The 25,395-nt window shown below is 59.9% G+C and overlaps 2 protein-coding genes across 29 annotated transcripts in view; one reads left to right on the top strand and one right to left on the bottom strand.

Moving 5' to 3' along the window:
* Nucleotides 1-5,274, top strand: part of ARHGAP23 (Rho GTPase activating protein 23) — a 30,139-nt gene extending 24,865 nt beyond the window's left edge. For all 7 annotated transcript variants that reach the window (XM_065039672.1, XM_065039669.1, XM_065039670.1 and 4 more), the window contains exons 18-24: nt 145-218; nt 318-407; nt 730-855; nt 964-1,005; nt 1,119-1,212; nt 2,625-2,656; nt 2,777-5,274. In XM_065039672.1, the coding sequence (XP_064895744.1) occupies nt 145-218; nt 318-407; nt 730-855; nt 964-1,005; nt 1,119-1,212; nt 2,625-2,656; nt 2,777-3,739 (1,421 nt within the window). In that variant the 3' untranslated portion in view covers nt 3,740-5,274. The remainder of the gene's footprint in view (nt 1-144; nt 219-317; nt 408-729; nt 856-963; nt 1,006-1,118; nt 1,213-2,624; nt 2,657-2,776) is intronic.
* Nucleotides 5,275-5,611: 337 nt separating this feature from the next.
* Nucleotides 5,612-25,395, bottom strand: part of SRCIN1 (SRC kinase signaling inhibitor 1) — a 61,653-nt gene continuing 41,869 nt past the window's right edge. For 9 of the 22 annotated variants that reach the window (XM_065039644.1, XM_065039649.1, XM_065039651.1 and 6 more), the window contains 18 exons: nt 23,141-23,333; nt 22,635-22,833; nt 22,375-22,468; nt 21,194-22,023; nt 20,387-20,479; nt 20,164-20,207; nt 19,429-19,607; nt 19,057-19,232; nt 18,404-18,534; nt 17,516-17,663; nt 16,050-16,362; nt 15,453-15,705; nt 14,780-14,934; nt 14,544-14,696; nt 13,617-13,745; nt 11,445-12,617; nt 9,909-10,046; nt 5,612-7,537 (listed from right to left, as the gene is read on the bottom strand). In XM_065039644.1, coding sequence (XP_064895716.1) covers nt 7,409-7,537; nt 9,909-10,046; nt 11,445-12,617; nt 13,617-13,745; nt 14,544-14,696; nt 14,780-14,934; nt 15,453-15,705; nt 16,050-16,362; nt 17,516-17,663; nt 18,404-18,534; nt 19,057-19,232; nt 19,429-19,607; nt 20,164-20,207; nt 20,387-20,479; nt 21,194-22,023; nt 22,375-22,468; nt 22,635-22,833; nt 23,141-23,333 — 4,530 coding nt within the window. In that variant the 3' untranslated portion in view covers nt 5,612-7,408. Of the gene's footprint in view, nt 10,047-11,444; nt 12,618-13,616; nt 13,746-14,543; nt 14,697-14,779; nt 14,951-15,452; nt 15,706-16,049; nt 16,363-17,515; nt 17,664-18,403; nt 18,535-19,056; nt 19,233-19,428; nt 19,608-20,163; nt 20,208-20,386; nt 20,480-21,193; nt 22,024-22,374; nt 22,469-22,634; nt 22,834-23,140; nt 23,334-25,395 lie in introns of those variants that run through there. The other 13 variants (XM_065039654.1, XM_065039661.1, XM_065039646.1 and 10 more) reach the window with 12 other exon arrangements.

Genomic DNA, 25,395 nt, shown 5'->3' with positions numbered 1-25,395 from the left:
GCCAGCTCTTGTCCTTGTCCTGCTGTGCCCTGTGCCAGTGGGACCCCACCAGCACCACAGTGTTTCTGGCTGGTGCATCCGGGGGTCCCTGTCCTCAGGGGGTGGCCCCCGCCCCATTCTGACCTCCCCTTGTTCCACTTCCAGATAAATACAATGACTTCATTGAGGCGAACCGGATCGAGGACGCCAGTGAGAGGATGAGGACGCTGAGGAAGCTGGTAGGGACATGGGGACAACCCTGGGCCCCCACTTGGGGACTGATGTGGGTGGAAAGGGGCGGGGGGGTGAGCAGAGAGCTGACCTGCGCCTCCCCGCAGATCCGGGACCTGCCAGGTCACTACTATGAGACACTCAAGTTCCTGGTGGGTCACCTGAAGACCATCGCGGACCACTCAGAGAAAAACAAGGTACCATCTGTCTGTCTGTCCATCCCAAGACCAGGCAGGCCCCAATTGGATCTGGGGAACAATTTCTTCCCCAAAGGGCTGTGGGGCATTGGAACAGGCTGCCCAGGGCAGTGCTGGAGTCACCATCCCTGGAGGGTTGGACAGATGGAGATGAGGTTCTCAGAGACATGGGCAGTGCCAGGGGTGGGTTATGGTTGGACTCCATGATCCTGAGGGGCTTTTCCAACCCAAATGATGCTGTGATTGTGGTGGGTTGGGAAGGGAGATGGTGCCCGATGAAGTGAGGGGTGACCACAGGCACCAACCCTGGCTCTGGTTGCAGATGGAGCCCCGAAACCTGGCGCTGGTGTTCGGCCCCACGCTGGTGCGCACGTCCGAGGACAACATGACCGACATGGTGACGCACATGCCCGACCGCTATAAGATCGTGGAGACCCTCATCCAGCATGTGAGTGTCACTGGCGGCGGGAGGAGGGGGCTGGTGGCACCCAGGGGATGGTGCCCCCTGCCCGTGCTGAGCCCCCATCCCTGGCCCCCCTCCTGTTTCCCCCCACAGTCAGACTGGTTCTTCAGTGACAAAGAGGACAAGGGCGAGAAGGTGAGTCCTGTCCCCTAGAGGGTCTCATTGTGCGGCCGGGGGGGCACACAGAGCCCCAGCTGGGCCCTGAGGTGCCATTGGCAGCCCCCTGACCACTGTGTCCCCCCCGTCAGACCCCCGTGGATGAGAAGGAGGCTCAGTCTGTGCCCAACATCGAGTACCTGCTGCCCAACATCGGCAGGACGGCGGCACCCGGCGATGCCGCAGGTGAGGAGCAGTGCCCACAGCACCATTTCCCCCTGTCCTGGCACCCCAGGGCACCCCTCCAGCTGCTGCGTCCCCCCCAAACACTGCTGTGGTGCTGGGCTGTGGCAAACTGGGACATCCCAGCATCCTTGTCACTGGAAAATGGGGATGTCCCCACCAGGGGTGACACGGGAGCCCCCTCCCCACTCTCCCCTATCACCTCCTCTCCGGTGGCTGCTCCTTGTCCCCCAGCCACCCGCGGGACCCCCACCTGTGCTCACCCCCACGCTGCCAACCCAGAGACCGGGAGCCTTTTGATGTTCGACTGATTTCTTACGTTCTTTCCTTGAACTTCTCTGTGCTGTCCTCTTCCTCCTCCTCCTCCTCCTCCTCCTCCAGCGGATCTCCTCGAGAGCTAGAGCGGGTACAGTGTCCACCCCGGGTGCATTGCTCACGCACTAACCCCTCCGGTGACCACGAGAGAGCGGGAGCAGGGGGAACAGTGGGAGGGGATTCTGTCCTGTCCAGACACTGTCCCCAGGGTCCCCAGCATCACAAAGGGCGGCTGAGACCCTGGGAAGCCCCAAATCCTTTAATCCTTGTTCTCCCACATCACTGGCCAGTGGCACTGGGGCTGCGGGTGGTACCTCCCAGCAGGGATGGGTGCTGGGTGGTCTGGGAGCGGTGCACACAAATCCCGGGGTTTGGGGGGGTCCCAATGCCCCGGGGGGGACAGCACCCCCTTTCTGCCTCCCCCTCTCTCGTCGTCAGCAGCTGCTAACCCCATCCTGGGCGTGCGGGGTGGGAGGAGGTGTCTGTTGTTTTGTCCTTGTCATTCACACCATGGCAGCAGAGCCAGGGCTGCCTGTCACCCCTGTGTCCCCGTGTGTCCCCTAATGCTCCCCGTGAGTCCCAGCCTGTCCCAGATCCCGCTCCAAGGCTGGATGTGGCATTGAGCCAGGTCCCTGTACCCCATCTCGGTAACATGATGGTGGCAGCACCGTGCCGAGGCCCAGTCCCCTCTGTGCCCCATGGCCGTGGGGAGGTTGTGGTCCTGCTGCTGGCATCCTGGCTGTGTGTCCCGGCTGTGTGTGCCTGTGTGTCCCCTCCTTGTCCCCACCCCTCCCCGTGGGGCTCTGGAGCAATTGAGCAGTGCCAGGGCCACCCCTGCACCACCACAGCCCTCCCACCCTCCCGGGACCCCCATTCACCACCAGACCCCCCCCAGCCCCTCCTACAGCTGCCAGCACACGAGTCTGCTCGACGTTGGCGTCCCAGACAGGAGCCAGCCCGTCTGATGGCCCCGGCATGTCCCCATCCTGCTTTTGGGGAACAGAGCAGCATCCCCCCAGCTCTACCCACCAAACCCCCTCTCCAGCACACCCCCCACACCCAGGGCCTGACTGACCCCCCCTCTCTGCTCTGCTTTACAGGCTTGACCCGCAGCGGCTCTGCCAAACCAAAGGTAAGAGGGTGTCAGTCTGGGGGGTGGCAGGGAGGGACACGATGATGGCCTGGGGGGACACAGAGCCTGTCCCCAACCCTGGCACAGCCATCCCTGACTCTGGTGTCACCGTTTTCCCAGGGCACGTGGCCGTCGCGGAAGGTGCCGCCACACCGGGAGCTCCTCGCCATCCCCTTCGTCTCGGCTGCCGCCCGCAAGAGGAAGAAGAAGAGAGAGGCCGAAGGTGTCGGGAGCAGCACCGATGACGATGCGGAGCGCAGGGACACTCTGAGCCGTGAGCAGGAGGACAAGGGGACCGTGGCCACCCCGCCAGCCCCCCATGGCACTGGCACCGAGCTGGCGGCCCCCAACCCCACCGCAGTGGAGCGGGAGAGCTCCCTGGAGGCCGGGGGTGCCGCGTTGGATCCTGCACCTGACGCTCGCTCCATCGTGTCCGGCTACTCCACCATGTCCACCATGGACCGCAGCCTCTGCTCCGAGGGGCCCTCGGTGGCCGGGAGCCGCGGGGACGAGGCGGATGACGAGCGCAGTGAGCTCAGCCACATGGAGACGGACACCGAGAGCCGGCAGGTGGAAACAGGGACTGGGGACGAGGACAAGACCCCCACGGGCCGCCCCTCCTTCAACTCCCACCACCTGATCCAGTGCGACACGCTGGCCCGCAGGAAGATGGGGCGGCCCCGGCCAGCCGGTGACACCCCAGGACCCCCGGTGGGGGATGACCCCGTCCCCCCAGGCCGGCCCTCTCTGCGGGAGCAGCTCCGGCAGCGGCTCCGATCCTCGGCCGATGACATGGGGGTGCGGCTGCGGCGGGCCCGATCCCCCGAGAGCCGCCGCAAGAAGAGCAGCTGGCGGCGGCACACGGTGGTGGTGGCACCCGGTGGCCTCAAGGACCTCAACTTCAACGAGTGGAAGGAGCCGCGGGGGCGGGAGGTGGCCCTGGGCCCCTGCCGTGACAAGGACTCGGGGCTCAGCAGCCTGGAGTCCCCCAAAGCGAGACCCCCGGCCCCCATGGAGCCACCGGGCACCGTGACCCCCCCGGGCACTCCCGCCACCCCCCTGCGCTTCCCCCAGTGTCTGTGACCCCCCGAGATGTCCCCGCTGTGTCACCCCCCTCCAGCCAGCGGTTAATTTAAGGACTCACCTTCGTTCTCGTATTTAATTGTGCTCTGGACAAGCTGCTGTTATTTAACGAGTCTCGGTGGCCTCCGCTCCACGGGTGGGACAAAGCCACCTTGTCCCCCTTGCTTTGGGGACGGGCGGTGTCCCATAGTGGTCCCACGTCACCATCCAGAGGTGCCCCGTCCCCCCCGGCAGTGCCAGGAGGGGTGAAGGGGGCTCGTGGGGACTGTCCCCCCCTGAGGCGGTGGTGACCCTGCTGTCCCCAGCCGCGGCGGTGCGAAGTGCGGGCGCTTCCCTGGGTGCTGCGGTGAGACCTTGGGGATATTGGGGACCTTGGGGACCCCCACGGTGCCATCGCACTGACCTGGCTCTGTGCTGTGCTGGGGGGCGGGGCGGGGCGGGGTGGGGGGGGGGTTGCGGGTTTGCTGAGCTGGGGTGGCCCCTGTCACCACGGGCTGGGTGTGACAAGAGGGGCTGGCAGTGGTGGGGAAGGGGGGAATGACACTGCTGTCACCTGCACCCCCACGCTCCGCACAGCCCCCTCCCCAGCCCAGAAGCACTTTAGGATTGGGGACAGGGGGAACACAGGGACCCCCGGCCTCGCTGTGCCATGGGCTTGGGGGGGGCGGGGGGGGATGTCAAGTCAAGTCACTGTTTCTCCGTGTTGTTCTCATACGTTATGCAAATATTTGCTGTAAAGTTGTTTTTCTTTCTTTGTAAATATTGTCTCTGACTGTGTAACATATTCCAAAGGATTTATAAGGATTTTTTAAGACGTTTTGCTCAGCGGAAAGGCCATTTCCCCCCCAACCCCCCCATCAGGGGACGTGCTGGACCAGTGTTGACTTTTTAAACCCTCCTGCATGTGCCCCCCAGAATCCCCCCCCGTGTTGTACGAGTCGGCCGCAGAGCCGCTATATGCAAAACTGCAAAAAAACCCCCCAAACACCCCGCTTTGGATGCTGCCCCCCCCCCCCCCCCGCCCCCCAAACCATCCCAGTCTATATATTGGAAATAAACTGGTTATTCAAGGTGGTTTCCTGCTGTTATTGCACCCCCTGCTTGGGGGTGGTCAGCACATGGAAGGGTTTATTGTGGATTTGCTATCAGTGTGGGGGGGATGAGACGGACCCCCCCAGCACCCCCAGACCCATCCTTGGGGGACCAGGGTGGTTTGGGGGATCACAGAATGGACTGGGTTGGAAAAGATCTCAGAGATCAAGTCCAACTCTTGGTCCAACTCTATTACTAGATCATGGTACTAAGTTCCATGTCCAAGCTCAGCTTAACAACCTCCAGGGACGATGAGTCCCCCACCTCCCATTCCCATCCCATCCAAGCGACCCAAGACCCCAAACCTGGAGGTGGGGGGGAGGGGGTGTGTTGAAATAAAATACCATAGAAAGAGCAATTAAAAAAAAAAAAGTAATTTTATTATTAAAGCCAAACACTCTGATAGAAAAGAAAAGTAATAAAGGGAAAAGGAAACTAAAAAGCAACCCTTTGTCATCGGAGTTTTGTTTTTTGCAAGTTACAATGGTCACGTTGCGCACAGAACTACCCATGGCACCCACAGCGACACAGGGACGGGGCGGGGGGGGGGGGGGGGTGGGCTCCCCCCGACACCCTCGCTTCTCTTTTATTTTTTTAAAGGTTTTTTTTTTTTTTTAATGATTTTTTTTCATTTTCAAACAGTTCACGAGAAAATTCATGCTCAGAGACACACGACGGCGTAGAAACCCCAAAACAGCCTCTAAAGAGTAAAAGCGGGGTGTGCATGCAGCGGGCGCCTCCGACACATGCACGATGCAGGCAGCGCTTTGTTCTTGATAGTTTTTTTTTCCTTTTTTTTTTTATTCTTTTTTTTTATCATTTTTGCAACATTTTGAACATTTTGCCTTTTTTTTTTTTTTTACTTATTATTTTTTTATTAGTATTTTGATTTTTGTTTTTCCTCTTGCTTCAGCGAAAGCACCAGGGTTGGTGCCATGAAAGGACGGACACACGCACGCGGACACGCTCACGGACAAACCAGCTTGATGGGCAATGGGGTGTGTGTGGGTGGGGGGGGGACAAAAATAGGTGCCCCCCCCCCTCCAAGCAACCCATCACCCAAAGCTGCGGCTTTGCTACAGTATTTCACTTTGGTACCAAGAAAAGAATAATTTATCAATTAAATTAAAAACAAACGCATGGAGTGAGTGCTATTGCTGCTTGGGGGGGGAGGGGGGGGCTGCAGCACCCCGGGGTGTCACCCACCCCCCAAGTGATGGGGACAGTTTGGGGATGAGGATGGAGGATGCGAACTCAGCACGAGGAACCGACCCTCAAAAAGCACAAGGAGCTCTAGTCTACCCAGGGAAGAAAATCCACCCCCTAATATACCAGACGTGAAGAGATTTATTTCTTCTCTTAAATATTTATATATATATTTATATTACGTATACTATATATATATAATATGTAAATATATTTTTTAAAACAATATAAAATGTTAAGACACTTCACTTAAATGTAAAGAGTTGCTTTTTGCAATCCAAAGAAATTGCATCATGATTTTTTTTTTTTGTTGATTTTTTTTTCTCTTTGTTATTCAAAAAAGGCTCGTTCTGCTGTACAAAAATGACTGAGATACAAAAAAAGAGGTGGGGGGAAAAAGAAGAGAAAGAATAACAAACAAAACCAAGCAACCCAAGGACGAACTCGCCAACGAAAGGAGTGATTTGATCTGGTGGGCACGGGGACACACACACGCGTACCAGGGGTGATGGGGTGATGGGGGGACATGCACCCCAGCGACCCCCCCGCGGCTCCCCCGGGCTGGGGTTGCTCCCCCGGGGACATTTCTGCGGGTCGGGGGCTCCCGCTTGTCCCTGGGAAGGGGACAGAGGTCCCCGAGTGTCACCGCATCCCCGCCCGGGTGCCATTTAAAGTGCTATGTTACAAATGGAGGGTGACGATGTGACCTGTTATCGGCGCCCCCCCCGCCTATTTTACATCCGCAGTGACCCCCCTGGAGACGGCAGTGACCCCCCACCCAGGGACGGCACCGACCCCTTGGCCAGCAAAGGACCTGCGGTGTCACCTGCCGCCCCCCGGGACGCGGAGCATCGTCCCCTCGTGGGGTGGCGGGTGGTGGGGACGGGGTGGTGGGGGCTCTTCGGCTGCGTGGCACCGTTCCGTGGGGGGGCTGCCCGGCTTCCTCCTGGCTTGGAGCTGGTGAAACTGGTGAAACTGGTGGAGTGAAGCTCTGAGAGCTCTTCAGTAAACAGAAAATGGGAGTTGGGGGGGGAGAGGGAGGTTGGAGAAAGTGGGGTGGGAGGGGGAAGAAAAACCAAACCAACAGCAACCCAAAACGCAGCGAAACGAGAAGGTAAAAAGAGAAGAGAAAGGAGGGGAAAGAAGAGAGAGAAACGGAAAGCGGCTGGTTGGCCGTTGCGGAGCGAGACGGGTGACGAGTCGGAGCGGAGGCGACACACGAGGTCGGCCACACCGGAGCGAAACAGCGAGAAAAACAGGAGGAGGGAGGGACGGGGGTGACGGTCCCTCCTGGCGCCTCAAGAAGCCAAAAGTCCCCGGGGAAGAGGAGCCCAAGGAAGAGAGAGGAGCCCCGGGAGCAGGAGAGGATGCTCAGAAGGAGATGGACGAGTTCCTCGCCCCAAAAGAAGTCAATACGGGGATGGAGGTCCTGCCAGCGGCGGGTTTGTCGGACACCGCGGGGGAAGGAGTCTCGCTAGCATCTTTAGGTGGTCTAGCGGCCTAGAAAGAAAAGCAAGATTCAAGGAGGAGGAGGAGGAGGAGGAGGAAGGAGGAGGAGAAGTCAAGGAGTTTCTTAAAAACAAAGGAAAAAGAGTAAAGAAAAAAAAGGAAGATGAAATGAAATAAAAATTAAAAAGAAAAAAGAATTAAATAAAGTAAAAAAAAAAAAATAGAATAATTTAAAATAAAATTAAAAATAAAATAAACAAAATCAAACAGAATGAAATAAAATAAAGACAAAATAAAAAATAAAATATTAAAAATAAAATGAAATAAAAGTTAAAAACATAAAATTAAATAAAAATAAAAATACAATACAATAAAATTAAAAAACCAAAATAAAATAAAATAAAAATAAAAATAAATAATAAAATAAAATAAAATAATAAAAAAATTAAAATAAAATAAAATAAAATAAAATAAAATAAAATAATTAAAACCCGAAGAACCAAGAGCCAAGGAGGGGATTGTTCGGAAGCAGCATTGAGTTCAGGCCTGAGGTCAAGCAGCTGGAAAAGGGGCCACCACAAACAGAGCACGAGACGAGCGGGTCCCTCGCGTCACTGGACGGGAACGGGACGTCCCCCGAGGGGAGAGAGACACGAGCCAGAGACGGACGGACAGACGGACGCGCGGACAGACAGGCAGACGCAGAGGGGGGCGGGCGGAGGGGAGAAAGGCGGGGAGGGGGACAAGAAGGGCAGCGTTAGATGGGGGGAGCTCCGAGAGGTGCCGGTGTCCCCCCAGTCCCCGTCAGTGGTGACCCGACCCATTGCCACTCGGGAAACCCCCCAGGATGGAGAGGGGGCTCCTCCAGCCCCCCTGCACAGGGGTGGGCTCTGGGGTGGGGGGGACATGGCCAAATCCTGCCCAGCGAGGGCTGCGGGGACAAAAGCGACACGGAAAACTCCTGGTCTGGTCACCCCAGTGGGGGCCGGTGAGCGATGCTACCCCGGGGTGGGGGCGAGGAGGAGCGTGGTGACATGGGACAGTGGGGACACAGTGGCCTCCCTCGGGTGCCCAGGGTCAGGAGATGCTTCCTGGCCCCTCGGGGGGTGTCAAAACCCACCAGTCCTGTTGGGGGACAGGCAGGGACACCCCATGCTCGAGGATGGCAGTGCCACCATCCTGGTACCACCCCTGTTGTAGTCACAACAACCAGCTGAGGGGGGACCGGGGGGGCTGAACCCTCTTGACGGAGCCAGCGGGGAGCAAGATGCCTATTTTGCTCATGCACCATTTGCCCAAATTGCATTAAATCCCCCCTGAATCCAGCTCCAGGCAGCTGGGAAAACCTCTGGCTTATCCAAGGGGGTTTATGGATGCAACAGAATGAGCAAAATTGGGTTTATTGGGTGGTTTTGTTAACACCAGGCCCGGGGACGGGGGTCAAGACACAGAGTGGGGAGGAGAAGATGGGGGTGAACCCGCTCCAGGGGTGCTGCCCCCCACGGGTAGGAGGGGGGGCTTGGAAAGGGGAGGAGAGGCCGGGGGGTGGGGGGCTGTGGGTACCTTGCCCAGGGCCTGAGCCAGCTGGAGGCTCCCCCACCAGCACTGGGGTGTCAGCAGGAACAGAGGGGGGCGACCCCCACTGTCCATGGGGACGGGAGAGAGGTGGGTGCTGAACTTGGGGGGGACACACACACCATCCCAGCCTCTTCCAGCTGCCCCCCCCATCCCCACGCTGCCAGACACCCCCAAACCATCACCATGCCCCAGAGCCCCCATCCCAGGACCAGCTGCTTCTGCAGCCGCGGTGTCATGGTGCACAGAGGGTCCCGGCTCCCCAAAACCTCCCGCGAGGGGCCCGGCAGCCCCAGCCCCACAGAGGTGAAGCCCCCTGGAGCCCCTGTGCCAAGCACAGGGCTCTGCAGCGCCCGTCTCGGCACCCAAATTGTTCTGCAAGGACATCCCGGGGTCCCTCAGGGCGAGGGGACCAACGCTGGGGCTCAGCGGTGGCTCATGGGGCTGGGGGACAAGTGGCTTCAGCCTCACACCAACCACACTGGTAACGAGTCGGCCAGTCTCAGCACAAAGCCGTGTCCCCATGAAAACCACTGAACTGGGCACAAACTGGGGTGAGATCCCCCTCTGCACCCCAACAGCTGTATCCCCATGAAAACCACTGAACTGGGCACAAACTGGGGTGAGATCCCCCTCTGCGCCCCAACAGCTGCGTCCCCATGTCCCCAGCCCCACTGGGCTCAGCCAAGGGAGCTCCCGGTCCCCAAAAGCAGCACCTGCAGCATCGCCCTTGTCCTCCACCCACCCCCTCGCCCCCCGTGCGAGGCAGCGAGGGAGATGCCGGGGCCGCGGGCTCGTCTTGCTGCCAGTGGGGACGGTGGGGACAGTGGGGACGGTGCTAAAGTACCTGCTGCTGGCCCTGGATGCGCATGTACTCCATCCGCGGCTTGACGTGCTTGCCCTTGTCGGGGCTGCCCTGCTGGCTCTGCTTCAGGCGGGACGCAGGGTTCACCATCTTCATGGCGGGGATGGAGACGCCACCGCTCTGCCGGGACACAGAATTTGGGGAAAAGGGGTTAAAATCGGCAGATGGAAGCTCGCACTGCTGGCAGCTGGGCGCTGCCGGTGCTGGGCAGCGATGGCTGGAGCCGTGATGTCCCTGCCCGGACAGCTTGCGGTGACAAACCCAGGGCGAGGACAAGGTCACCAGCTCCGTGTGCCATCATGGGGGAGCTCAAACTGGCCAGGACTCACCGACAGCCACCGCTGCAATGCAAACAGGGGGTTAGAGGCAAAAAACGGAGAACACGGCAAACACCGGGAGACGGGGAACAGGGGGAACATCCCCCTGGGACAGAGGGAGCATCTCCCCCCAGGACAAGGATGCACAACCAAGAGGAAGGAGCAGAGGCCACGGCAGGCAGAAGCAGATTCCAGGTGGAAACGGCGGCAGTGGGAATACAGAGGACTTTATTAACTAGCGGAGCACAGAGCAGGATACAGAGACTTGCAAGAGCAGCAGGTACCTGCACCCACGTCCCCTGGCACTGCCGGTCCCTAAAGCAGCACCCACGGGGTGCCTGGGCAATGCCAAATGTCACAGGATCACCACCTGTCCCCTCACTGCCTGGGGCACCCCAGATCCACCACCGCCACCTCCGAGTGTCGAGTCCTGCACCAGCTTTGTGCGTACGCACAGAGGCGCCAGCCCGGAGCCATCAATCCATCCCGCAGCTCCGCTTCTCGTTCGCCAGGCTCCGGCGCTGCAGCGGGAGCTGCCAAGGGCAGAAATCACAGCTACACCCACTCCACGGCCCATTCTCCCAGCCAGAGCACCGTGCCGGGGCTGCGGCATCGCTGGCAACCGGGGCCCAGATAATTGCTGCAAATGAACAAGGAGATTTATTCCCCAGCGCTGGCTGTTAATAAAGGAGCAGGCCGGCGTCGGAGCGGCTGAGGGCGTTTCTCCTCCCTTTGCCCAGCTATTCAGCTGCGGATTCCAGCAGAAAGCAATTTGGATGGCTTCGGGGAGCCCGCGCTGTGATTTAATTAGGAGAAGCAGCTGCCACGCTCAAACCGCAGTGTGTTAAAAAAGTGCTTATGCAAAAACCAGCATAAACGAGGGATGCTGCTGCATCACCACATGAACCCAGCCCCGGGGGGTGCTCAGCACCAGCAGCACGCTCAGCCCCACAGCCTGACAGGGTAGAAGATACCAGGGTCTAACGTGGTGCTGTGCCCAGCAACCGGCACCACCTGCCTGTCCGCTGCCCAAATACATCCAAGGACAAGATCCAAGTGCAAGGGAGAAAAAGGAGATTGGTTTTCCACCTTGGCTCTGCTTGGAGGTAGAGTCACAGAGAAGGAGCAGGTAGAGACGGAGGAAGAGAAACATCAGAGTGAGTCCGGGGCAGAGCACAGCGAGAGAGAACTGAATATAAACCTGCGGCGTGGCGGGGACCTGCGGCTTGGGTAGCAGAGGTGGCTTGGTCTTGCTTGGAGATGGACCCTTGGGAGCACCATCTTTGGGCTGGCTGAGGTCCAGGACGGTCCCATTGTCACAGCTCGTGGGTTTGAGGTTCCCTAGACCTCCCATGGGCTCCTTGCTGGCTCCCGTTGCTCCCCGCAGTTCTTTCGGGAGCACAAACTCCACGGAGGGATGGCTGCTGATCTCGCTGATGGTGATTTCCAGCTCACGGATAGTTTCTTCCAGGCTATCCAGTCGCTGGTATGTGCCTTCACAGATCTTGCTGCGCGGAGTCACGGAGCGAGGGGACACCTGTTCTTTGCAGAGCCACTCTGCGCCACCTCCTCCCCCAGCAGCTGGCGCCATGCTGTCCCTTCCCAGTGATGCTGAGCAAAGGCTTGAGGACGCAGCAACCTGCTCCTGGTGATGCTCATCCTGGGACTGTCCGTGTCCCTGCAGGGCTGGATCTCTGCCCGGGACAGCTCTGGGATGTGGTACTGGGCAGACTGGGGCTGGCGAACCCTCCTCTCTCTGCACTGGTTTGCAAACCCCTGCAGAGTCCCCAGGAGGGAGCGATGTCCCCCGCGCACTCTGCCTAGCTCCTCCTGGGGGGTCCCTGTCACCAGGAAGCTGGGGGACATCACCAGACCCTCTGCCAGCGGTGCTGGTCATCACCCCCTCACCAGCTCCTTTCTCCCGGGGACAAGGAGGCTGCACATCCAGGGGACCTTGGTGACAAGTCTTGCTGCCATCTCCTTGCCAGCTGGCAGCGTTCAGAGCAGCATCCCCTCCTTCTCCCCCCACAGGACGGCTCATTTTGTGCCTCGAGAGAGATGGGAACCCCCAAGTCTCTGCTGCTGCGAGGGCACAACCCCGAGACGGGGTGTTTGGGGGGTGCAGGGCCGAGGCTGGAGGGTACCCGGCTGCAGACGGAGACTTTTTGGAGGTGCCAGGGGACACGCGGCATTTCCTTCCCCGCTGGGGTGCCAGCTCTCCTGCCGCGCTGCCGGGCAGGTCCCCGCACTCCGAGCGGCCCCTTTCCACCAAAACCTCCGCCTCGGCTTCGGGGGACGGCGGTTCCGACACCCACTCGGTGAGCACGATCTGCGGGAGGGAGAAAGCCCGGCTCCCCGCCGGGGCCAGCGGCGCCTGGGTAGAGAATTCAGAGAAATTAAGAGCCGAGGGAGCGATGGGACAACACGGGGAGCTGCCGGGGGCACTGTGTGTCCCCACACACTTGGGTCCCCAACGCTGGTGGCTCCAGGCATCGCTGTTTGGTCAGGGAGATGCGTGGCTCTCAGCTCCCTCCTGCCCAGCCCTGACGTCCCGTTGATCCCCACTGGCACAGTGACTTTTTCTACCCTGTGTAAGGCAACCTGGGTCTGTGAAACCGCAGCAAGGACTCGGAGTTTGAAGCAAAAACGAGTCGGTGTTGCTGCACCTTTTGAATGGAAAACTGATCGCACAGTCCAGCTGGGATTACTCCCGTGCTGGTGTAAACTGGGAGGGCACTGGGGCCAGAGCAGAGCCCAGTGCTCAGCAGGACACTGGTGCTCCCAGCAGAGGCGCACGCAGGGACCAGCCGTCGCAAACACACTGCCATGGGACAGCAGGTCTGTGAAACCCTGAGCAGGCAGAATTCACCTGGAAAACATCATCCTTCCTCCCAGTTGTGCCCAGGTGTCCCTGCTCAGCACTGCAGGAATTGATGGGGCCAAAACCCAGCGGGTCCCAGTAGCCACCAGCCCCTGGTCCACCCGCATCATACACATGGAGCAGGATGTCCCTGCGCAGGGCACAACGTGCATCACCCGCCACCGTCCCCTTGCAGTGCCACCCTCTCCCCGGGGGAGAGCACCAAGCCCTCCCCGTGCCCTGCCGGGGTGGCCCCTTCCTCCTCCCCATCCGTGGGGCTGCAGGACCTGGCCCCCGGGAGCCGAGGCAGCCCCGTGCTGGTGCCGCGGGGGTTAGTGCTCGGTCCTGTGCCGTGGCGGTGCCGGACGGGCCGTGGCGGTGAGCAAGGGAGTGGAGAGAAGCCGTTAGTTTGTTAAATCAGAGAAAGAAGCAGAAGTGAGTTGGAAAGAGGCGGGAGAGGAGGCGGTGAAAGTGCAGCAGGAGAAGGGGTCGTCGCTGGGAGCGAGCTGTTACCTTCCATCCTTCGGCTGCACCGGAGGCTCCGTTGGGCCACATGGCTGCGTGCCCAGGGTAAACGGCAGCCACGAGCGGAGCGGAACGGAGCTTGGGGAGGAAAGGGGAGGCAGAGCTTCTCTGAAACACCTGGGGAGTCAAACACGGCGAGTTGGAGGAGGGAGGCTTGGGAGTAACGGCGACGCAGCCCAGGGATGCTTGCCGTGGTCACACCAGGACCGGGACTCGGCAGTGAGCAAAATATCGGCTGTTCTCATCAGCCCAGAGGCATCTCTGTCCCTCTGCTGCTTGCAGTGTCACCTGTCCCCCTGCCTGCAGCGTCACCTGTCCCCCTGGCTGCAGCATCATCCATCCCCTGCCTGCAGCGTCACCTGTCCCCCTGCCTGCAGCATCACTGGTCCCTCTGCCTGCAGCATCACTGGTCCCCCAGCATCCTGGGGGAAAACCAGCCAGGCAAAAGCATCCAAAACGCACTTGGGCACCTCGACTGTAGCAAATGGGGGGAGGACATGGGGCACAGGCAGCCTGGGGGGGTTCAGAGACTCAGGATGACGTCTCAGATGGGATCTCTGCAGGGTGCCTCGTGCACAAAACCCAAGGAACCTCCAGCTGAAGCTGCATAGTGTTAAAAAACAAATGAGTTTGGCTTAAAGCCCAAGATGGGGTGGAAATGCTGCAGGAGAGTGATGGTGAAGCAGGCACACGGCACACGGGTACAGCCGCCCTGTGCTGCCCCCCCCGCGGCACCGTGCTCCTGTGGGGGACCGGCGAGGAGCCCATTGCTGTGCCAGTGCTGGGGATGTCATTCCCCGGACCCACCCCAAGGCGTTCCCCAAAAATGCCTGGAGCTGGGAGCAGACAGGGCAGGGGGGGCATCGCCACTGATGCGGGTGAGCTGGGGCACCCCGCGGCCCCTCCCGCGCTCACCTCCAGCTCCGCGATGATGCGGTCCTCGTCGTCGTCGTCTTTGATGGCAGAGGCGATGATGGGAGGGGTGGACGCCGGCCTCACCACCTCCGACACCGTCCGTCTCAGCTTCACCTGCGGCTTCTGGGTCTCCAGCTCCTCCGATTCGGCTTTCTGTGAGTTGGGAGCGGGGAGGTGAGGGGTGGGGGGTGCCGGGTGGGTCCAGCCCAGCAACACCCCGCAGCCCCACTTTCTACCTTCATGAACCCGGGCTCCTTCTTGCTGGTGACGATGACTTCGCCGCTGCGGGTTGTGGTCAGCCCGTGGGACGAGGGGAAGCTGCGGCGTGGAGGGGGAGGCGGTGGCGATTTGGAGGGTTTCTCGGTCCGGTACCGCGGCACCGTCAGTTCGTCTGGGCACAAACGGTGCTGTGAGGGCACGAGACCTTTCCCTGCCCCTCTAATACAACACCCCAGTTCACCCGCTGCCCCAAACAAGCATAAACCTGGGGAGGAATAACCCCATGTCCCAGGACAGTTGGGGTTGAGCTGCTGGAAAGCAGCTCTGCGGAGAAGGACCTGGGGGACAACAAGGTGACCATGAGCCACCAATGTGTCCTTGGGGCTGGTGGCGTCATGAGGTGAATCCTCCCCCTCTGCTCTGCCCCAGCTGCAGTTCTGGGTCCAGTTCTGGGCTCCCCAGTTCAAGAAGGACAAGGAATTGCTGAAGTCTCCTCCTCTGGAGACGTGTGAGCAGGGGCTGGGCTGGGGGATCTCCAGAGGTCCCTCCAACCCCAACCACCCCGTGACTCTGATAAATGACCCCCAGGACAGCAGAGCTCAGCCCAGGGGACCCAGCAGTGACAGCAGGACCAGGACAAATGCAGGACCGGGGATGTGGAGGCGTCCCCCATCCCTCCCCATGCCGTACCTGAGCCCCGGCGGCCATTGGGGTCCCCTTTGCCCCCCGATTTGGGTGCGTGCTGCGGTTTGGAGGGTTTGTGCTCGGGGGTGGAGGCTGTGCTGCTGCTGCCACCCGGGCTTTGCTTGTGCTTGGCGGCGAACTCCAGGTCGGGGATGGCCTTCATCAGCTCGGCCTGCGTCTCCTCCAGCAGCCGGTTGATGTCCTTGGCGCTGTACTGGGTCAGCGCCGCCCGCTTCTCCTCCCAGTCCCGCTCAGCTGCCTGGGAATGGCACGGAGACCCCGCTGCAGCCCCCCAAACACCATGGCTTCTCCTGCCCTTGCAGGCAGGATGTGACCCACGGCCCCCCAAAACACTGCTGAGCCTGGAAGGAGTGGGGGAGTGCAGCATGGACCCCTTCCCCAAGCTGCACCCCCCCCAATGCACACTTGAGGGTGCTCCCAAGGCATCACCAGGGGCTCCCCACCCTCCAGACAAACCCATCGGCTACAAACTCAGCAAGTAGGAGGATGGACCCAGTTCCTGTTCCCAGTTTCAGCTGGGAGACATTGGGACAGACCCTCTGGAGCCCCCCACCAAGCTGAGGAAGCTCCCCAGGCTCTCACCTCCACGGAGACGGCTTTGTCCGCGCTCTTCTTGCTGGGGGTCTCGGGCCCCGTCTGCGTCTTGGCGGGCACCATCTCTGGAGCTCGGGCAGGGTTATTGCTCTTGGAGGGGTGGGTTTGGGTCTGGGGGGGGCTGTGGCCAAAGCTGGGCATGCCCAGGGCCTCGGTGCCAGATGTCAGGTGGTGGAGGCTGACGGGGGGGCTGGTGGGCATCTCCAGGTCCAGCCCTTTGCTGAAGTCTGTCTCGGGGGGCACCTTCTTGGGGGACTGGCTGAGGGTGCTGGGGCTGCTCCACACGCCCTCGTCCACTTGCCTGGCAGAGACAGAGCAGAGGGGCTGGGGGTGACATGGCACAGGGGGGTCCTGCATCCTCGTCAAGCCACCCCGCAAAGAAACTGGCTCTTCTGTAACTGCGCGTTATATAGAACCATAGAACTGTTTTGGCTGGAACTGACTCTCAGGCTCATCGGGTCCAAGCATAACCCACCCCGGCACTACCCCATGTCCCTGAGAACCTCATCGATGTGTATTTTCAGCCCCTCCAGGGATGATGACTCCAGCACTGCCCTGGGCAGCCTGTTCCAATGCCCCACAGCCCTTTGGGGAAGAAATTGTTCCCCACATCCAACCTCAACCTCCCCTGGCGCAACTTGAGGCCGTTTCCTCTGCTCCTGGCGCTTGTTCCTGGGGAGCAGAGCCCGACCCCCCCTGCTCCAACCTCCTTTCAGGCAGTTGGGAGAGCGAGAAGGTCTCCCCTCAGCTCCTGTTCTCCAGCTGAGGAGACAAGCTGAGATTATAATATGTATGTATATTTCTAGCTGTGGGTTTGTGTTCTCTGGTGTCTGGGAAGGGGTTGGAGCTGACACTCCAGCCTCTCAGGGAGCACACGGAGCTCCTCGACCCGCTGTCCCTTTTCATGAACCTCTTGGGAAATGAGATCTCGCCCAACCCTGCCCCTCTGGCTGAGATTTCCCTTTGGACTCAGGAGCGATTAGGGCCAGGGAATGACAGGGAGGCAGATTCAGACCCTGCCTGACCATCCAAGTTCATTTCCATAGCAAACCAGGCTAACGCTGAGCCCGAGGCAAACCCGGCGCTGCAAACCTCCTCCCGCAGCGCGGCTGAGCCCTCACCCATCCCCAGCGTGCGGTGATGGGAAGAGGCAGGTGTGCCAGCCCCGGCCTGACGCTGTCCTTGCGAAAGAGATCTCTGATCACACCAAGGGTTGGACATGACCACGCTTTAAAAGTCAGTTTAGAAAGGGGGGTTCCCACATACACACCAGAGAGGACCGAGGGTGTTTTTCAGTTTCTTAGCAGAAAAACGAGCCTTTTTTTCCCTTGGGATTTACATCCGTAACGCAGAGAGGACGGTGGGACTGGCCGTGTCCCCCAAGGCTCCCCTAAGATGCAGTTATTGGGGGACAGCGCTGGGGCCTGCGGGGCCGGGGAGGGGGTCGGGCTGACCTGCGGATCTGGGCGAGTGTGTCCGTCACCGTCTTGCAGCGCTTGAGCAGCCCGTCCAGGCGGTTGGGCTCCTCCTTCAGGAACTTGACAGCTTCCACCTCCACCCGCAGCACCACCCGCATCTTGCTCTGCAGGCTGGGGAACTGGGCTGCGGTGGGAGAAACGGGGGTCACCAGGGGCCTGGCGTGCTAGGGACCCCTTCCCAGTGCCCGGCTGGCAATGCCAGGGGATGCCATGCCCACCAAAGCCACCCTGGCCATCGTACCCATGGCAGGGACACCCCGCCGGCTGGAGCAGGATGAACCCTGGGGACACCAGGCTGGTGTCTCTCCTGCTCCCCGTGCCCATCATCCCCCAACAGGCACTGATCTTGGCCCCTCAAAGTGTTCCCTCCACATCCAGGGCACCCAACTCTGGCCTGGAGCTGGGGACTTGGTACCCAGGACCCTGGGGACACAGTGACATGGAACAGGTTGCTCCTGGCTCCCTGCTCATGCTCTGCCCACCATCCCAGCTGCTCAGCATCAGCCTGAATGTATGCGAAAGCTGCAGGAACACAGAGATGCTCCTACGCCTGCGCTGTGTTCCCATCTCTCCCCGAGCCCTCGCTCCCCGTCCCTGCTTCTTACAACCTCAGCAACTGCTGCCAAATCATGTTTTTTGGGCTGTCATGCTCTGGCAGGCAGGAGCTCAGCACTTCGAATCGAGGTGCAGGGCGTCTGTGTGTGAAAGGCAGGATGGGGACAGGACGGGGACAGCATGGGGACAGATGGAGGTGAACACTCAGCAGCTGCAAAGATGCAAACCCAGAGGCAACGGGCAGCCTGGAGTGTCCTCTCTGTGAAGATGGAGCACGGAGATGTCACCCAGCCCCGGCCACCTCCTCACCCTTCAGGTCCGTCAGCGTCTCCCCCAGTTGCTTGAGCACCACGGCCTTCTCCTCCAGCTCCTGCACCGGGATCAGCCGGTGGTTGTGGGCCAAGTCCTTCTGGATCTTCTCCACTGACTTCTCCAGGTCACTGTGAGCACAGGGACAGGGCAGGGGTGTCACTGCTGCTCTGGGATGCTGGTGAGACCCCAGGGTGACCAGCCTCGTGGGTCCCCATGCGCAGAGGGGAGAGGACAACTGGGCTGGGAGCCCCTCACCATGCCAGACAAGCAGGCAAGAATGGAATCACAGAATCATTTTGGTTGGAAAAGCCCCTTAAGATCATCGATTCGATCACTACCCCACCCTTGTCACTGCCCCATGTCCCTGAGAACCTCATGTCCATCTGTCCAACCCTCCAGGGATGGTGACTCCAGCGCTGCCCTGGGCAGCCTGTTCCAATGCCCCACAGCCCTTTGGGGAAGAAATTCTTCCCCAGATCCAACCTCAATGTCCCCTGGCGCAACTTGAGGCCGTTTCCTCCGCTCCTGTCTATTGCAGGATGTGACCTGTCACCGTGCAGAGCTGCTGATTCACACCCATGGAGGATCTGGCCCATGGGGGTCAGCATGCAAGGACCTTGTCCCCACTCGTATCCCTAGTCCCAGCTCACTTGAGCTGCTGGGTGATCAGCTCCTCCTCGTTGAGGTACCGCAGCCGTTCCTCCTCCACCAAGCTGCGCTGCCGCTGCAGAGGGTCCTCGTGCTTGCGCATGGTGTCTGTCACCCGTACGCTGATCTCCGTCTCCGTCCGACGCAGCATCGTCTTCACCGTCTCCTGGTTCTGCAGCTGCAGGGATGAGGGTGGGACCCAGGGTGAGCAAGACCCCCCTCGACGGGCACTGGTGTGAGTGCAGGGCTGGTCAGGAGGATCCCCATGCTCTCCCACACTAAATTCACCAGCAAAAGGGGATTTTCCTGCTCCAGGGTTGGAGCCACCCCAATAAGAGCTGGGATGGGTTGGGGTGTCCCCCACCAGTACCCACCTGCAGCTTCTTGAGCTGCTGCAGCTGGTTGCGGAGGTCGCTGGCGTTCTGCTGCAGGTCGTGCAGGTGCAGCTGCATGTGCAGGCGGGTGATGGCCGTGGGCTGGCCCGCCGGCGTGCTGCTGGCTGAGGGTGGCGGCGGCGCAGGCACCGGTGTCCCCGTGCCACTGCGGCTGGTCGCTGCGGGGGGGACAGGCAGAGGATGCTGAGGGGAGATAACCCAGCCCGGTGGGGAGCTGCAGACCACCCTGGAGATGCCTCTTACTGGGATGGGGGTCCCACTGGCTGCCTGCACATGGATGGTTTGGGTTGGAGGGACCTTTAAACTCATCCAGTGTCACCCTTGCCATAGGCAGGGACATCTTCACCAGCTCAGGTTGCTCAGAGCCCCGTCCAGCCTGGCCTGGGATGTCTCCAGGGATGGTTCATCCACCACCTCTCTGGGAACCTGGGCCAGGCTCTCACCACCCGCAGGGCCAACAATTTCCTTATATCTGGCCTGAATCTCCCCTCTTTTAGTTTAAAACCATTACCCCTTGTCCTGTCGCTACAGGACCTATTAAAAAGTCTGTCTCCATCTTTCTTACAAGCCCCTTTTATGTATTGAAAGGTCACAACAAGGTGTCCCCAGAGCCTTAGCCCATGGCGGGGGCTGCTGCACCCCCCAGATCCCCAGCAGCGGTGGGCAGAGCTGGGGGTGCTGCGTGGTGGGGGGGCTGCCTCTGTAGTCACTTACATGCTGATGGGGGGGTCCCGCCATTGGTGGCTTCTGTCTTCTCGCTGTGATGAAAGAGGAAGGGGGTGAGTGTGGACCAGGCACCCCCATCCCCACCAGCTCGGGGACATGGTCCCTGGGAGGGGGACAGGACACCCCAGCCTTGGCAGCAAACAGCCCAGCTGGGGAAGTCCCCCTCCCTGCAGCAGCCCCCGGGGTCCCAGCACTGTCCCCAGCTCCGTACCTGGGGGTCTCAGCCTCGGAGCCGCGGAGCAGCGCGCTCTGCACCAGCCCGGTCAGGCTGGCAATCTGTTTCTCCATCGCCTCCATGCGCTCCCTGCGCGGGGAAACGGACAGGGACAGGCTGAGGAATCGGCTCCGGCACCGCCAACACCCTCGCCATCCACGCACCATGTCCCACGAGTCCAAGGAAGGACATCGGGGACATGGCAGCACTGCTGTCACCAGCCACATCCACCCCCTTTGTTCCCCTTCTCTTCTTGCCCCAGCCGCTCCCAATCACACTCCTCAGTCCTGCACAATTTGGTGCTTTGTTACCCGTCCCAGCACCTCTGCCATGGTGGAGACGGGTCAAAACCTTCCTCTGCTCCTCCTCTCCCTCCTCAGCTGCACCCATGGATGACACCGGAGCAGCAAAGTTCATATCTTGGGGGGATTTAGCATCATTTTGGTTGGAAAAGCCCCTCAAGATCATCAAGTCCAACCATAACGCACCCCGGCACTGCCCCATGTCCCTGAGAACCTCATGTCCATCTGTCCAACCCTCCAGGGATGGTGACTCCAGCACTGCCCTGGGCAGCCTGTTCCAATGCCCCACAGCCCTTTGGGGAAGAAATTGTTCCCAGATCCAACCTCAACCTCCCCTGGCGCAACTCGAGGCCGTTTCCTCGCTGAACCCCCCAGGTCCCTCAGCCGCTCCCATCACACTTGCGCTCCAGCCCCTTCCCCAGCTCCGTTCCCTTCCCTCAACTCGCTCCAGCACCTCAAGGGCTTTTGTGTCGTGAAGAGCCCCAGACTGAACCCTTCTCACCTCGTTTCTGTGTCCTTGGCCGGTCCAGGGGAGCCGAACCCCGAGAGCGGGCGATCGCCGGGGCCAGGGAACAGCTCTGGGGGGCCGGAGGAGCCGGGGTTGCGCGGTTTGTTGACGGGGCTCTCCATGAAGACCGAAGAGCAGGAATCCTTGCGGAAGGACTGACGGACGGGCGAGGAGCGGCTGGGGGGTCCCGAGTAGGGGCTGTGGGGGCTCTGCCCTGGCTGCACGTCCACCAGCCGCCCATCGGCCATCTTCTGCGGGGAGGAGGGGGGCATGCGGAACCCCAAGGCGGGTCCGTACGTCTCGCCGTAGATGGGCGCATTGGGTTTGTACAGACTGTCCTCCAGCTCCGACTGCAGCGCGGCCGCTGAGTAAGTGCTGAGGGAGCGCACGGACCCCCGCTTGTAGAGCCCCCCCGAGTAGCCAAAAGGGTCCCCCATGCCGGCCAGGGACTGGGTGGAGGTGATGCTGAGCCGGCCCTCGTGCACCATGCCATAGGGGTCGGCGTACAGCCCTTCGTTCTTCACCAGCACCACGTTCTTCCCAGCCAGGTCCTCATCCGGCTTCACGTCCCGCCGCTCCAGGATGGCGCTGGGGCTGGGGGACACCCCCTGGGCGGGGGGCAGGTTGGAGAGGCGCTCGCTGTGGTGGACGGGGCTGCCAGCGTAGGATGGGGGGCGGCCCCCGCTATAGGACATGCGGGAGCGGGATGGGGACGAGGACTGCAGCACCGGTGGGGGGGACCCCGAGGCCAGGTGGGACGCCGGGGACATGTTGTTGAGGCGGCGGGTGGGGGAGGACTCCCTGGACGTGTACACCATCTCTCGCTGCGGAAAAGGGGCGGGGGATCAGCATCACGTCCCCCACCTTCACTTCACCCCACAAAGGACCAAGATCTCCATCTACCGCATCGTCACCTGGCCTTGGCAAACACCAGCTCCCTCCTCCCCATCCCGGGCTGGGATGATTTATTCTGATGAATCCCCTAATTATCGTGGTGATTTCCCTGCTGTCAGGCCCCAAACATCCATTCTCTTAAAGTAATAACGCTGGAACCGGGCAAGATGAATTGCGGTCATTACTCCTTCCACAAACGCAGGCGATTCCCATCCCTCCATCTCCATCCATCCCAGCCTCCCGGGGGCACCCCCACCCATGACACCCTGTCCTCCCCTTACCCTCAGGTCACCGTTAGCAATGTGCGAGGCTGGAAACGAGGCATAAAGTGGCTCTTTCCGGTAGATTTTAATGATACTTCTGTCCTGGATATCACTGAAAGAGGAGACAGGGCTGTGAGCATCCCAGCTGGAAGCCGCCAAGCCCCATGATTGCACCCAGCACCCCCTTCTGCTGTAACCCCACTAATTTCCTCACTCGCAATTGCTCTTAAAGAAAGGAAAAGTTAACCTGCGGTGGATTTCTGAGCCCCCATCCTCACCGGACATCCTCCAGCTCGTAGAAGACGTTGCGCGACTCGTCCTTGATGAGGATGGCCGTGTTGGGAGACTTCAGCATCCCCATGGTGAGCTTCTGGGGGAACATGTGGACGATGAGGGCGTGCAGGGTGTCCATGCTGCTGATCTCGTGGGTGATGTGGACGCGCCTCGTCTCGTCCCCAAACTGCAGGAAAAGGACCCCTGGAAGCAGAAGGAACAGAAAATGGTGAGATGTGCCCGCTCCCCTTCTCCATGTGATGCCAAGGATGGGCCAAGGTTGGCGATGAAGGTTTGACCATCTGCTTGGAAGTGTCTGTGTGCACCCAGACGGGGGTTTGGGGACCTCTGGCCACTCAACCTCCCTCTGGAGCAGCGAGGCTGAAGGCATCAGTCACCCCACACAGCATCCCCAGCTCCTCCTGGGGTTATTTGTGCAAGATAAAAAACAACCCGCCACCCAGCAGATGCAGCATCTGCCTGTCCCGGAGGGGCTGGAGCGCCTGGGTACCTGGTGACCGTAGCTTGGTCTGGCTGGTGGAGCGGGACAAGGGCAAGCTCTGCCGGAACCGGTTCATCCTGTTGAACCCCAGGGGTAGCTCCGCTTCCGACATGGTTTCCAGGGATTCGGCCGAGGCAAAGGAGAGTTTGGCTTGATCGGCCAAGCCGGGCTGGGAGCCCTGGGAGTGCCGGGAGCTCCTTGTCTGGAAGGGGAGAGAAAAGGCGGGAGCTGTGCTGGGGATCGCAGCCCCGCTTTGCTCCCCGGACACGGCACTGGGCTGCTCTGGAGCGCGGGCAGGCTGAGCCGCGGCCAGGGATGCTCAGTCCAGGGATGCTCAGTCCTGCATCCCTGATGTGGTCCAGCCATGGCGCCAGCTCAAGGCTCCTCTACCTTGTGCTCTAAGCATCAAATCATAGAATCATTTTAGTTGGAAAAGACCCCCAAGATCAAGTCCAACTGTCACCCCACCCTGGCACTACCCCATGTCCCTGAGAACCTCATGTCCATCTGTCCAGCCCTCCAGGGATGGTGACTCCAGCACTGCCCTGGGCAGCCTGTTCCAATGCCCCACAGCCCTTTGGGGAAGAAATTGTTCCTAAATCCAACCTCAACCTCCCCTGGCGCAACTTGAGGCCATTTCCTCTGCTCCTGGTGCTTGTTCCTGGGGAGCAGAGCCCGACCCCCCTGGCTCCAAGCTCCTTTCAGGCAGTTCAGAGATCAGAAGGTCTCTCCTCAGCTCCTGTTCTCCAGCTGAACCCCCCAGGTCCCTCAGCCGCTCCATCACACTTGTGCTCCAGCCCCTCAGCAGCTCCGTTCCCTTCTCTCCACTCTCTCCAGCACCTCAAGGGCTTTCTTGGCGTGAGGGACACATACAACCATTTACTGTCCCCTTTGCCTCCTGCCATCGCTCGCTCACATTTTCCACTCCAGGTTGGCAGCGTTTCAAAGCCTCCCGCTGCCTTTGAGTTCTCCCACCAGCAACACGCTGGAAATAAAACCAGCGCTCGGCGGTGACAGAGCCCAGGCTCGCATGCAAGCGCCGGAATAACCTTAGCAATTATGGGAGGTTACACATCCATTACGCCAATGAACCAGCTCCCGGGAAACATAAATGCCCGGCTTATTCTGGAAGCAAAGCAGCGGCAAGGTTTATGGATGCCTGAGCTGGGGGGGGGAAGTAATGGCTTTGGGTTTATAGCAGTAAAAATTGAATATGCCAGGAGTCCAATTTCACCTGGCCGAGCGTACAGCCACTGCATCAAAGTTCAGGCTACAGACACAGGCTTTCTGCTCGAACATCTCCAAATGTGCCACCGGGTCCCCTGGTCACAGGTGCCCGCGTGGCGGAGCCACTGCCCATCAATACCCCAAATACACGGTGCGGGTTTCCAGACGCGCATTTAATGCCGGCAAATCAAACAGAGAGAACAAACAGCTCGCTGGGTGTGGAAAAGGCAGCGTGGAAGGGACAGCAGCTCTATTTTAAGACCAAAAAGGCAAAAAAAAAAAGATAATCAATATGAAATGATAACAGCCATCATCATCATTTAAATGAGACATTAATTGGAGGATTTAATTAATCTGGTGGGGCGGTGTTTTCTAGGACTTGAAATGTTCTCACTGTAGCTAATTGCTGGAAAATCGACTGCTTAGTTGTGTTGTTGTTTGAGCACAAAGCTGGTTGGCAAGAGACGCTTGAGTCTTACAGCAAGAAAGGGAAACAGGGCTGGAACCTGGGTCCCTATAGCCCAGCACCCCAACATACTGCAATCCCTATAGCACAGCACCCCAATATTCTGCAATCCCTATAGCCCAGCACCCCATCGTACTGCAATCCCGACAGCCCAGCACCCCAACACACGGCAATCCCTATAGCCCAGCACCCCACTGCACCTCGGTCCCTATAGTGCACCCCTATAGCCGGCTGCTCCAGGTGATCCCAAACCCCTCCTGCCTCTGCCCCGGGGCTGCAGCTGACCTCAAGTAATTAAGCTCATCTAATGGAGCTAATTATGGCACCAGTCAAAAAAAAGAAAATAAAGAAAAAAAAAAAGGTAAAAAAGGGCAAGATGGAAATTAATGGATTTTTAGCCCAGAAGGGACCGTTCTGGCCTGATGCTCAGCACAAAGTGCTCAGGGAACAGGCTCATCCTGCTGCCCAGCAAAGCCCCATGGCCACATCATGGTGAGAAGAGAGGAGCCCCCCAGGATCCCACCCTACACAGGAATGCCCCCCAGGACCCCACCCGACACTCTCTGGGGAC

The sequence above is a fragment of the Columba livia genome, chromosome 23 (assembly GCF_036013475.1).
Source record: "Columba livia isolate bColLiv1 breed racing homer chromosome 23, bColLiv1.pat.W.v2, whole genome shotgun sequence".
Lineage (NCBI taxonomy): Eukaryota > Metazoa > Chordata > Aves > Columbiformes > Columbidae > Columba > Columba livia.
The sequence above is the reverse complement of the archived record's forward strand: the minus strand, read 5'-3'. Positions and strand labels throughout refer to the sequence as shown.